This window comes from Hyperolius riggenbachi, chromosome 7 (genome assembly GCF_040937935.1).
Source record: "Hyperolius riggenbachi isolate aHypRig1 chromosome 7, aHypRig1.pri, whole genome shotgun sequence".
NCBI lineage: Eukaryota > Metazoa > Chordata > Amphibia > Anura > Hyperoliidae > Hyperolius > Hyperolius riggenbachi.
The window spans coordinates 260,958,613-260,971,786 of NC_090652.1; the positions used below are offsets into that span (position 1 = coordinate 260,958,613).

The 13,174-nt window shown below is 43.9% G+C and overlaps 1 protein-coding gene across 4 annotated transcripts in view; it reads left to right on the forward strand.

Annotated features, from left to right (window-relative positions):
* The window catches only part of LOC137524995 (sodium channel protein type 2 subunit alpha-like), a 351,655-nt gene that overhangs the window by 167,293 nt on the left and 171,188 nt on the right, over window positions 1-13,174 (forward strand). For all 4 annotated transcript variants that reach the window (XM_068245607.1, XM_068245605.1, XM_068245608.1 and 1 more), the window contains exon 4: window positions 6,643-6,733. In XM_068245607.1, coding sequence (XP_068101708.1) covers window positions 6,643-6,733 — 91 coding nt within the window. The remainder of the gene's footprint in view (window positions 1-6,642; window positions 6,734-13,174) is intronic.

The following is a 13,174-nucleotide window of genomic DNA, read 5'->3' on the forward strand; positions in this document are numbered from 1 at the left end:
AATGGCACTACATGCGAATATCTGTACTGTTGTGGTTCGTTGGTTCCTGTCTTTTGCTAGCTAGAAACAAGGAGTTAAAATACTGCTTCATGTAGAGAGCTGCCGAAGCCTGTAAATATGCATATGTATCTCAATCAGAAAACGTGTATTCGCTAAGCAGGACTGGGTCGTGCCCAGAATTGGGTTTGGTCCTTACGTAGCTCTGAGCAGAAGCAGGAATGTAGATAGAACAATAGTAACAAAGTACAGCTTTACAGGGAGGGAGGAGGCGCCCCAAGATGTGATGTGTGGAATGGATCATGGAGGCGCTCCCTGCTTGCAAATCGCTAGTATTGAGACACTTTTGTGATTTGATCTGAGGAAGTGGACTGTGATCTGCGAAGCGCGTTATCATTCAAGTGTCTGGTTTCTATTAAAAATGTTATTAACTTTTTTGGACTACCATCTTCTCTTAGAAGTAAGCCTATTTTTGTATGTTTTATCCAGCTTACATTATCGTCTCCACAAATTACATCTTGGGGCGCCTCCTCCCTCCCAGTAATATCCCACACCAACCCCCTCAGCTCGGGGTGTTGGCCGTGTATGTTGGTTCGTTGGAACCCCTACACCCCTTTTTTTTTCCTGGAGTGCGACATTGACGAAGACTAAAGAACCCGAGTGATGACGGGCTTTCCTCACCAGCTGTTACACCGTGCTCGCTGGTCTTGCAACCTATTCTTGTAAGTATTCTGCACATACTGTTGTTAGATGTCCCACACCCTCAACGTGCTACACTATCAGGGGCTCCTGGTATCCCTTTCTCATTTTTTTGTCTCCTTTGGAAGGTCTTCGGACTCCATTGGTACCACACCCTCTACAAACTACAGCTTTGACAGCAAGATACATGACAAAAGCTGTGCTTCTGTCAGACTTTCTAGTTGGTTAGATAGGACAACAGTCACAAAGTACAGCAAGATAAAGTACGAAAGCGGTGCTTCCTCCAGACAGTGTAGTTGGTTCAGCAGCTGTAACCTTAAGGGGGGGGGGGGGGAGAACGTGAGGGGGGTAGGAGCTGGGGGTGGAAGGGTTTGGAGGGAGTTCAGGAGGTTTACCGCTGAGGGAAAGAAAGATTTCCTATGCCTTGAAGTTCTGGTGGAGATGGCCCAAAACTCATTTTGCCTACTGAGGTCATGCAGTGCAGCGCAGGGAGCATTTTAATAGTTACATGTACCGAACACTGGACCGGCTTCTCCTCTTCTTCCACTGGTGGCGATGTACTCCCGACATCCTCTTCTGACTTCCACTCACGTTATTACATGTGATTGGGCTCAAAAGATAGTGTCTGCGGTGCAGCGCCACCTGTTGGTGGGAGATGGGTAAGGGAAGAGAGCCTTCCATTGCCCCCACCACCACCACCACCACCAGGTGGCACTGCACTGCTGACACTATCCTATGAGCCCTGATCACATGTAATAACATGACCGGAAGTCAGAAGAGGATGTCTGGAGTGCAGTGCCATGGGTGGATGAAGACAGAAAGCCGGTCCAGGATCTGAAACAGGTAACTATAAAAGATCTCTGCATAGCCTGCCAGGCTGGGGAAGGCACATTTCTTCAGCAGCAGAAAAAAATTTGGCCCTGCAGCCACATAAAGTTTGACTTAATGTGGCTGCTAAGAGGTTAAAGAGAATGGTAATCTCGACAAACGTTGTGTCACGTGACCCAACAGTATGTCACGTGATTTACATGGCACCAGGTCATGAGGTGCAGGTGCTCTGGCGGCAATGGGGAGAGGACACAGGAGTGGACAGGCGAGCGTAAGCTCCCCTGCCAACATTTTGCACGGCGCAGGGGAACACATTAGATAAATCTCTGGAAAGTGTGTTGCAGTAATAGATTTACTTCTGATCAGATTTCGTTTAGAGAAGGATCTATCTGATGGTCAAATATGGTGGCCATCTGTAAGTGTGTGGCCATCGTAACGTTCAATCCATTGTTCCGTCAACAAGCCTTTGTTTTTTGTAATTACAGAGTCTCTTTAAGGCGATTTTTAAAATTGCTAGAGCTTAAAAAAAAAACAAAATCGCCCCTAATGTGAACAAGCCCTTAAAGTCACTTTGAGCTCACACTCCACACTGACATCCGTTAATGCCGTAGAAATACAGATTCCCTGTATTCACCCTGTCATGCAGTCCTGTCATCACCTGTCAGCTGTATTTGGATGGATTAGCTTTTAAACACAAACTCATTTTAACTTATGCAAATCTAGGTGTAAATTAGTTTTAGCTTCCTAGTTATCGTATTACAAGGCGGCAAAACGTTGCTTGTATTGCGGAACAGACACTACATGTTATGGACACTCAGGTCCTTCATCAGGTGTTTAACTGCGACATGACACAAAATCGATGCAGATATAGGTGGCCAGTGCACTGCCCCAGCCAGGCTGAACAACTGCCTCACCCATTACAATGTTAACCCTTAGTGGGGCACTTGTTAAATCCGGGTGGGGCAGTGCACTGGCCACCTATATCTGCATCAATTTTGTGTCATGTCACTGTTATACACCTGATGAAGGACCTGCGTGTCCATAACATGTAGTGTCTGTTCCGCAATACAAGCAACTTTTTGCAGCCAATGGTGTGCCACCTTCTTTCTTACTTTGGTTGCTCATGTGCAGATCTGTGTAAATGTATGTATTTTTCTAATGGAAAAATGTGTTTAATTGACTCTAAAACCTTTATTCCCTTCCTAAATTGATATACAGGTGGAACTTGAAAAATTTGAATATCATGCAAACGTTCAATTAAAAATTAGAATATCATTCAAAAGTTTATGCAACTTAAAAGGTGAAACTAATATATGAAATAGACTCATTACATGCAAAGCGAGATATTTCACGCCTTTTTTTGTTGTAATTTTGATGATTATGGCTCACAGCTTAGGAATACCCCAAAATCAAAATCTCAGACCATTAGACTATTGTGAAAAAGTTCAATATTCTAGGCTCAAAGTGTCAGACTCTAATCAGCTAATTAATCAAAAACACCTGCAAAAGGTTCCTGAGACTGGTCTCTCAGTCTTGTTCACAATTACTGACCAAATTAACTTTTGCATAATATCCTAATTTTCCGAATTTAACTTCAAATGCTCATTTGAAGAAAAATGACCCAGGGTAGAAAGAACCAGTATGGGTTTTCTTTTTTTGCAGACATCAGCTATATTAATTAAACGGTCCGGCCGGATAAATCGATGACATCAACCGTTCACCGAGCCATATGATTACAGCTTTTGCCTTGCCTTATATTGCCTTACGTCCCCTTTTTACACACCCTCCCCACCAACTTCTCCCGCCTTTCCCTTATGCAAGACCTATCAATCACTAATCCCTCATATATAAATATCTTCAATCTACACCCCAATTCTCTTCACACACTCATCCTACCCTCTCATTCTCCCCCCTATCTCCTTCTCTCCTCACCGCCTTTCTCCATGATGCCTCCTACCCTCGTCTCCATCCTTCCTGCTAATGGATCAGGATTTCCCAAATTTAATGATCATAGCGCATATCCTCCTTTCCCAAATTTGCCCAAATCTGCTTCAAGCTCTTCAGATCTTTAACCTTCCTGGCGGTAATCCCGAGTGTAGCTCAGGCTAGCCATCGGGAGCTCAGTTCAGAGTATAGCACGCCACGGGCGCTTTTACTCACCTCCTGGGGGATCCAGACGTCAGTAGCCATTCACCTTCCTGTCCCCCAAGGCTCTGAATCACTCTGGTGAGATCGCCGTCATCTATCTCGCTACAGAGTTACAGCGCAACCCGGAGGACAGAGGTAAAAATGCAGCGCTGGAGTCTAGGGAGGTGAGTGAGAGCAGGAGCTATTGCAGAGTCTCTGACAGCATGATTTTTTTTTCTGTTTTAAGAATCTGAAACGTTTAAAAAAGACCCTAAAATCTAGAAATAATCATACCGTCAGGGAGGTTAAGGTTGGAATTTGCTTCTGTGTCTTCAGCCTGCTTCCGCATCTCTCCCAAAAAGTTGCTCATTTTTAACAACCAATCCTGTTTAGTGGGTGACTCCTCTTCCTTCCAACTCCTGGTAATCAGGGCTCTGGCTACCACTGTACTAACCTCTGGCATCAGACCATCCACACTCCCTTCTACCTTAACCAACGATTGCCTCTAATGGAAAGAACCAGTATATTTTTAATTATAAAACATGTTTTTCTTATGACATCTTTATGGTATGTGTTACTAGGGGCATAATTAGAGGTGTGGCAGGGACAGGGATTAAGTGTTCCACTTTATTATCTTATAAAGTTGGGAGGTATGATTTAGGGCTGCTAGACCAGAGCACTTCAAGACTGAAAGGCTGCATTTCCGCATCATGTGAATCGGTGTCTTTTGCCACAGGAGAAAAACACACAGAAATGCACAGCAATGCAAATTAATGGGCTAGTTCCCATATAATGCGATTTTGAACATGTATGTAAGTGCGTGAAAAAAAAATTCTACATTTTTCCCACACTATGCATATGAACACACATTATTCATGATTAATGTATTCCAATGGCGCCACATAGAAACGAAGGTCAATGCATTTTTCTGTGGGATAAATAGCATGGCATTGCGGAAGTGATAACATGTTAAATTACGACAACTGTTGCTAGGCAGGAATCCAAAAGACACAATTATAGTGAGGGTTAGTTCACACTATGGGCTGATTCACTAAACCGTGATAACTCAAATATCACACCTTATCAAAGATATCATACCTTATCAAAGTTAACACGCCTTATCAGAGTAGCATAGCGAGCGCTACGCTCTTATGCCTGCTAATTGGCAATGGCACTTGTCCAGTCCTGAGCCCCTGCAGGTTCGTAGCGCTCGCTATGCTACTCTGATAAGACGTGTTAACTTTGATAAAGTGTAATATCTTTGATAAGGTGTGATATTTGAGTTATCACGTTTTAGTGAATCAAGCCCTATGAGCGCTGAGCTTTTTTCCCAATTATAATCGTGTGCCCTGCACCATTTTCTGAGCATTTGAGCTTTAATGGAAGGTATAGGAAAATCGCAGAGCGCTTTAAATGCGTTTTTGTGAGCGCTTTTCATTACAAATTACATTAAAGATATTCAGTTCCAGGTCCAAGAGATCACTTTCTGATTGTCTGCAAACAGGAAAGCTCAGATTGCAAAACAAAAGCGCTCAAACAACAAAGGTAAAATCGATTCAAAAAGCGCTCACAAAAGCGCTCAACCCTTGTGATTGTACTTGCAATTTTTAATGTGCACTAAGCCTTCGTTCACATCAGGGCCGTTTCTGTGCGCTTTCCACAGCGCACTGCCCTGTGCGATCAGCAAGGTATTGATTTTTCCATGTAACTAAATGTAGCTGGTTCACATCTATGCGCTGCGCTGAGCAGCGTTACAGAAACGTAGTGTTGCATGCATTTCTGTGCGTTCAGCTGGAAAGCGCACATCAATGCAAGTGAATGGGTCCGCTTTTTTAGCGCATAGAAGCGCGTACAAGCGCATAGAAGCGCATGCGTTTTTTACCCCTAATTGGAGAAAAAAATACATTTACATACAAAAACAAAGTTTTATTGACAACTGCTGCTGCTACAGTAAGCAAAACGTGCTTTAAAGAAGCGCAGCGCAACGCATAGAAACGCGGACTAAAGCGCGCACAAGCGCATGCGTTTTTTACCATGCGCTTTAACACGTTTTTCAGCGCAGCTGATGTGAACGAGGCCTTAGGGTATGTTATGGTGTACATCAAAAAAGGGCACCTTTCAGTGGGTCACACAGTCATTGCATTTCTGCATAAAAATGTGTACAACCGTGCATTTGAAAAAAAAGGCAACTTAAGCCATGGTACACACAATCATCCAGTTTTGGTTGCCTAATCATTGGCAAATTTTACCACCTCCACGTAGTATGAGAGCTTATCTGCATAATCTTATAGTTTTCAAAAGCTGTGTGACCTCATGCTACATAAGTGGACATTGGCCAATTATTGTGTGTATCAGGTTTTAAACAACTGTATTCTTGGGAAAGTAAACATGCGTGTGTGTGTGTATGTGTGTGTGTGTGTGTGTGTGTGTGTGTGTGTGTGTGTGTGTGTGTATGTGTGTGTGTATGCATAGTGTGTGTGTGTGTGTGTGTGTGTGTGTGTGTATGCATGGTGTGTGTGTGTGTGTGTGTGTGCGTGTGCGTGTGTGTGTGTATATGTGTGTATGCATGGCGTGTGTGTGTGTGTGTGTGTGTGTGTGTGTGTGTGTGTGTGTGGTGTATGTGTGTATGCATGGTGTGTGTGTGTGTGTGTGTGTGTGTGTGTGTGTGTGTGTGTGTGTGTGTGTGTGTGTGTGTGTGTGTGTGCGCGTGTGCGTGTGTGTGTGTATATGTGTGTATGCATGGCGTGTGTGTGTGTGTGTGTGTGTGTGTGTGTGTGTGTGTGTGTGTGTGTGTGTGTGTGTGTGGTTACATGGTATATGTTCAAATAGGAAACTACTCAAATTGCATCATTAATATAATTTGGTACGCTGAATGCTGTTTAACCAAAGTCCACATCCTGTATGCTCGACTAGTTCAGCCTTGCATTGTATTATAAATGTATTATGTAAGTTGTATGCAGCATTTGATTTGTATTCCTTAATGACTGCCCACATTATTCAGCATGCTCATTATGTGCACTATTTTGACCAACTGCGTGTTCATGACCATGAGCAACCCCCCAGAATGGACCAAGAATGTAGAGTGAGTATCTGTTTCCTTGTTTTCATTATTAATATAAAATGAATATAAGAGTTTTTATTTCTGTTCTGTCTTATGAAGTGGAATCATGGCCAACAGTAACTTATATCTGATATGATGATATTTGATATGGTGTAAAGGAGAACAGGACAGTGGTAGCAGCTTCTATTTAAAGGACCACTATTGTGAAAATCAGACAAAAAATGTAAACACATACAAATACGATGCACATTTCCTCCAGAGTAAATTGAGACTTAAATGACTTTTCTCCTATGTTGCTGTCACTTACAGTAGGTAATAGAAATCTGACAGAACCGACAGATTTTGGATTAGCCTATCTCCTCATGGGGGATTTTCAGGGTTTTCGTTATTTTCAAAAGCATTTAGTGAATGGCAGTTGCTCCGTCCAACTGCCAAAAAACAGTGTGCAGCGAGCAGGGAGGCTAACCAGCATCTTTGTATAAATACATCTTTTTTAGGCAGCGTCTTTATAAAGAATAAAGGCCATGCTGTGAATCCCCCATGAAGAAATGGACTAGCCCAAAACCTGTCACTTCTGTCAGATTTCTACTACCTACTTCAAGTGACAGCAACATAGGAGAAAAGTCATTTATGGCTCATTTTACTCTGGAAGAAACATACTTCTTATCTGTATGTATTTACATGTATTTTAAATGTTATGATTTTCGCAATAGTGGTCCTTCAAAATAAGAGGTCTAGACAGTAATGTAAGAATATTGCAGTATTGATCAAGGCCTTATTTAACCCACCTGGCGGTTTATTTTTTTTGCCATATAGGCAAAATTCCTTTTTTTTTTAAAAAAATGTTTGTTTCATGTAAAGCTACCAGAGTGGTAGCTACATGAAACACCACTAGAGGGCACATGTGTCCCTCTAGTGCGATTGTCGCCGGCATCAATAGAAAACAAGGGAATGCGTATATAACGTGCTCCCCTCTTTGGCTTCTCCTGTCGCCATGGCGACGATCGGAATGACGTCATGGACGCCTCCGATCCAGCCCATAGCGCTGCCCGGAACTCATTGGTCCGGGCAGCGCAGGGCTCTGGCGGGGGCCCTTGCGCCGCTGCGTGCGGGCGATCGCCGCAGAGCGGCGGCGATCAAGCTGTACGCGCGGCTAGCAAAGTGCTAGCTGCGCGTACAGCATTTTAAATGGAGCAAATCGCCCCACCAGGGGCTGAGATATCTTCCTGCGCGGCATAGCCCGAGCTCAGCTCGGGCTTACCGCCAGGAAGGTTAAGACACTTTTGTTTTGAAATCTTTTTATTGTGGCAAGATAGAAAAACAGCATGTTACAAGATCAAATTCAGCTACTTGTTTTTAAAAATAGCATAGCCCTGAATCCGTCTACACCTCAATCCTTTGCAACAAGTCAGAGCGTAGCTGACACTGACATTGAAACAATGATCACGGTCATGAAACGTGCTGTGCTACAAGTAAAAAAAAAGACAAAGTAGAACAATATAAAAACCAAACCAAAATGAAACAAATTGCCCTGTATGTGATTGTACAGTATCACTCTCCACTGCCTTCACTACTCTTCCCAGACCTCCAGGTGGTTGTTTAGAGAAGTTATAATAGTGTGCCCTGTAAACTTACAATTTTTTGAAACCTCTATGGGTCAACATTCCACACCCCCCATTTCTTTATAGGCCTCAATTCACTAAGCAGTTTAGACTAGTCTACTGATGGTTTTAGTCTACTGATGGTTTAGTGTAAATCTGTCGCATCAAAAGTGAAATCACTAATAATAATTACCAAATGTTTTAGACCTGTTTTTAGACCTGGTCTAAAACATTCAGTAATTACACAATTCACAAAGGCAAATAAGGAGTAACCACACCCACTTTTTCTGACAGAGATTAGACCAGCTGATTTCTGTCTGTAAATTACTTCTGTGAGGTATTTTAGACGTGAGGATGGAGCTTTTTGAATTAATTATGCAGGAGTTTAATTCTATTAACCTCCCCGGCGTTCTATTGAGATCGCCAGGGAGGCTGCGGGAGGGTTTTTTTTTTATAAAAAAAAATCTATTTCATGCAGCCAACTGAAACTTGGCTGCATGAAAGTCCACTAGAGGGCGCTCCGGAGGCGTTCTTCTGATTGCCTCCGGCAAGCATAAGTAACAAGGAAGGCTGCAATGAGCAGCCTTCCTTGTTTGGCTTTCCTCGTTGCCATGGCGACGAGTGGAGTGACGTCATGGACGTCAGCCGACGTCCTGACGTCAACCGCCTCCGATCCAGCCCTTAGCGCTGGCCGGAACTGATTGGTCCGGCTGCGCAGGGCTCGGGCAGCTGGGGGGACCCTCTTTCGCCGCAGAGAGGCGGCGATCAGGCAGCACACGCGGCTGGCAAAGTGCCGGCTGCGTGTGCTGCTTTTTATTTGAGGAAAATCGGCCCAGCAGGGCCTGAGCGGCAGCCTCCGGCGGTGATGGAAGAGCTGAGCTCGTCCATACCGCTCAGGAGGTTAAGAGGAGAGCTCGTCAGAGGAGAAGGATGACAATCATAGCTACTTGTATCTTTAGACCTTGTACGGTAATTAGGCCTAATTACCAAATGTTTTAGACCAGGTCTAAAAACAGGTCTAATTATTAGTGAATTCCTGATTGCTGGTTTACACCAAACTATCAGTAGACTAGTCTAAACTGCTTAGTGAATTGAGACCATAGTGTTTTTGTGATGATCGCTGCTGCAGCAGCTGTTGCTGGAAGTAGTAGTGCTGCAGCTCAGGCAGTTCTGATCTATTTCCATGCAAGCTGCATAGCTTTGTCTGTCTTTCCCTGCTGTCAGCTTGTGACTGATTATCATTCACCTGTGTGGGAATCTGCATGTCTGCTCCCATTGGATGACCTCAGTATAAAGATCTGCTTCCTGCAGGGTTTCCTTGGGTTTTCATAGCTTCAGCTTAAGCCTGCCTTGCTGTCGCTTTAGCCCCCGATCGTGTTTCTTGTTATAAAGATACTTTGCTGGTCTTTGCATCATATATTGGTTCATTGCCAATATATATGCGTACCAGCACGTTTATTATTTTCCTTGTATTTGTGTTACGTTGATACATCAGTGTCGCTGATGTATACGTACACGAACTGTTTATATCCTGTGTGCAGTTAGTCAGCTTTCCAGCACGTTTTGGTAGGTTGCGCGTACCGTGACCACCCGTGCTGAGGTAGTTACCCTGCTCCTGGTTCTGTTTGTGGATTGCGTTCATCTCTGCGAAGAGATAACGAATCCTTCTGAATCCTGTTCTGTTACTGTTTGTGGATTGCGTTCATCTCTGCGAAGAGATAACGAATCCTTCTGAATCCTGTTCTGTTACCGTTTGTGGATTGCGTTCATCTCTGCGAAGAGATAGCGAATCCTTCTGAGTCCTGTTCCCTGTGTTACTCCATTCCTAGTCAGCGTTCCTGCTTATGTCATATATCGGTTCATTGCCGATATATACATATGTTAGTCAGACGTTACAAATAGTTTCATTGATAGCTGTAATTGTAATACGCTAGGAAAACATACTTATTGTATATTTATCTGTGTTACGTTCATCTATCTTAATCCTGCTATTTTCTGACTATCCTGTCCTGTCTTTGTGAGGCACGCCATCGCCGCATCGCATTGGCTGCCTCATTCCAGTCTGTCTGGTTTTGGACGCTTGCTGTCGCTAAGTAGCCGCTAGCTAGCAAGCGTTCATTCTGTCTACCTGTCCTGATCTCCTCAGTTCTGGTTTATGCGCTCAGCGCTACTTTGCGCTGAGACGTTATAACGAAAGCATTGTTTGTGGCTGTCAGATCTGCACCGGCTCTGTGCGCCACAATCTCCTATTGGAGTCAGTCCTCCCCTCCACTATACTAGGGATAGCCTGTTTCCTTGTGCTAGTGTGTGTACCTCCTCCACGCCAGCTCATGCGTTGCATGCGTTGCATGCTGACTGTGGAGAATACACCACCAAGCCTAACAGTTTTCAGTTTGGCTAGTAGAGTTAGCATACATAATTTCATAGTTTAAAGAGGAACTCCAACCAAGAATTTAACTTTATCCCAATCAGTAGCTGATACCCCCTTTTACATGAGAAATATATTGCTTTTCACAAACAGACCATCAGGGGGCGCTGTATGACTGATATTGTGGTGAAACCCGCCCCACAAGAAGCTCTGAGGACCACAATGCTCCTGGCAAACTGCCACAATGTAACAATATATTGCGCAGCGCTGAACTTTAATTTAGGTTACAGACAATATTTAGGGGTGACATACAGCAATATGACAATACAGAAATACAAGAAAACCAGATCACACAGCACAGTATGAGTACCAGGTAATGCTTAGTCAGTCACTGGATGGAGCATGGAGATTAGGCAAGTTAGGTTCACTCAGATGCATAGCATGGGTCCACAGTAATGGAGGTGCATGATCAGGTAGGACACAAAAGTAGGAGGACCCTGCCCAAAGGCTTACAATGTTACAATGTTCACAGACAGGAAAAAGCTGCTTACAGCTGTCTCTAACGGCCAAAACAGCTAGCAGCAGCTACATAACCTGCCCATAGTAAAAATGTCACCATGTAATAAATGTCAGAATGTAAATAGGGGAGAGGAAAGATTTTACAATGAGCAAACACTGACTAAATCATTTATCCATAATTATTGTAAAAATGAAGCCCTTTTTTTATTACATTATTTTCACTGGAGTTCCTCTTTAAGTTCACATTCACTACCTGAATAATTTCAGTTAAAGTGGGGCAGACTCGGTCTTTCCAGTGCCTTGATATGGCAATCTTTGTAAGTGACAGCAACACAGGACAAAAGTAATTTATATTGCATATTACTCTTGGAGAAACTTAGTTCTTATACACGTGTATTTACTATAAATATTTTACAATTATTCACCAGAGGGGTCCTCTAACGCGTTAATGTTCTGTGCTATGCATTAATAAAAAATCTTTCTTTTTTTAATAAGCCCAAGTTATTTGAGCTATTGAAGGAAGTACAAATCCCTGTGATTCAAGTGTTTGTCACTTGAATCACATGCCTCATGCAATGCAGGATTATGGCATCAGTTGCTTAGCGATACAGCAAGAGGAAAATCCCTGGTGTCTTCTATTTATATTGGCTTAAGTGCTATTGGCCATTTAATTTGTGCTGCTCTGTGTCATCTTCCAGGGAATGTGGAGGAAGCGATTCAATAAAGTTTCTTGCCCTTCAAAGCTTTGTCAAAGCCAAACGCCTTTTCAGTGCCTAGGCGTGTGGGCGATCATTCATTTAGCCAGGCGTTTAAGCGACATCTCTTAATTCATGTTTCTCTTTAGTAGAAACAGATAACTGGTTCTTGCACAATTTGAACTGCAAGCGAGGACCGAGGAAACATCGCATTTCATCTTTTTCCACTTGACGTAATGTAAAACGGGTGTACTTTTACTCCAGGGGCTTTTTTATCATGCAAAATTAACAGGAGGACCACATGAGAAACCTTTGTTTTTACAGGATAAATTCCATAACTCTGATAAATTCCATTGTTGTCATCCTTATCCTTAAAGGGAACCTGAAGTGAGAGGGATATGGGGGCTGCCATTTGTATTTCCTTATGTTTGCCCATTGTAAAATCTTTCCTCTCCCTGAACTTCCTTATGAAATGTATCACTGGTGGTGACATCTTTAGTCCTGCCAGGTGACTTGTACAGAATCTTCATTGCTGAGAGAGGGAGATATTGCTTGCTTGGCAGTTGGAAAAATCAGTGATTTCCCACAATGCAACACTGGGAAAGAAGGTATTGGCTACAGCAGGGCCGCCATCAGAAGTTTTGGGGCCCCTCACACATCATCAGGCCTGGGCCCCCCCTCCCCGGGCCCACCCACTGGTTGCTGACCCCGCTCACTAGCCACCCCACACCCATGTCTGTGCGCGAAGTGCGCTGCAGTGAAAAATGTGCAAGGCTCCGACACTGAAGAAAGTGGCATGCACAGCGTGATGTGGCAAAAAGTGGAGGTAAAGGTAGCCAGGTATAGGTGGTGCCCCAGTATAGGTAGCTTAGGTGGTTCCAGCCCCAGTATAGTTAGCCAGGTATAGATGGTGGCCCAGTATAGGTAGCCTGTAGCCAGATATAGGTGGTGTCCCAGTATAGAAAGTCCGCTGTAGCGGGCTCACTCATCTGTTCCCCACGTTCAAGAGCTGATGTCATTCTTCTCTCAGTGCTGGAACGCGGTTTGCTGGGTAGTGAGCCACAGACCCGCAGCCAGCACATGCGGCCCTTCCAGCGTTTTCGGGGGGCCCAGGGCCCCCAGAAACTCTGGGCCCCTCACTGAAGTGTCAGTTGTCCCCCCCTGATGGCTGCCCTGGGCTACAGGTTGGTTTGAAGTTCAATCCTTGGTTAAAGTTCCTGAAAAGCATACAGATCAGGTGCTCTGGCTGAAGTCTGACTCAATTAGCTGCATTGTTGTT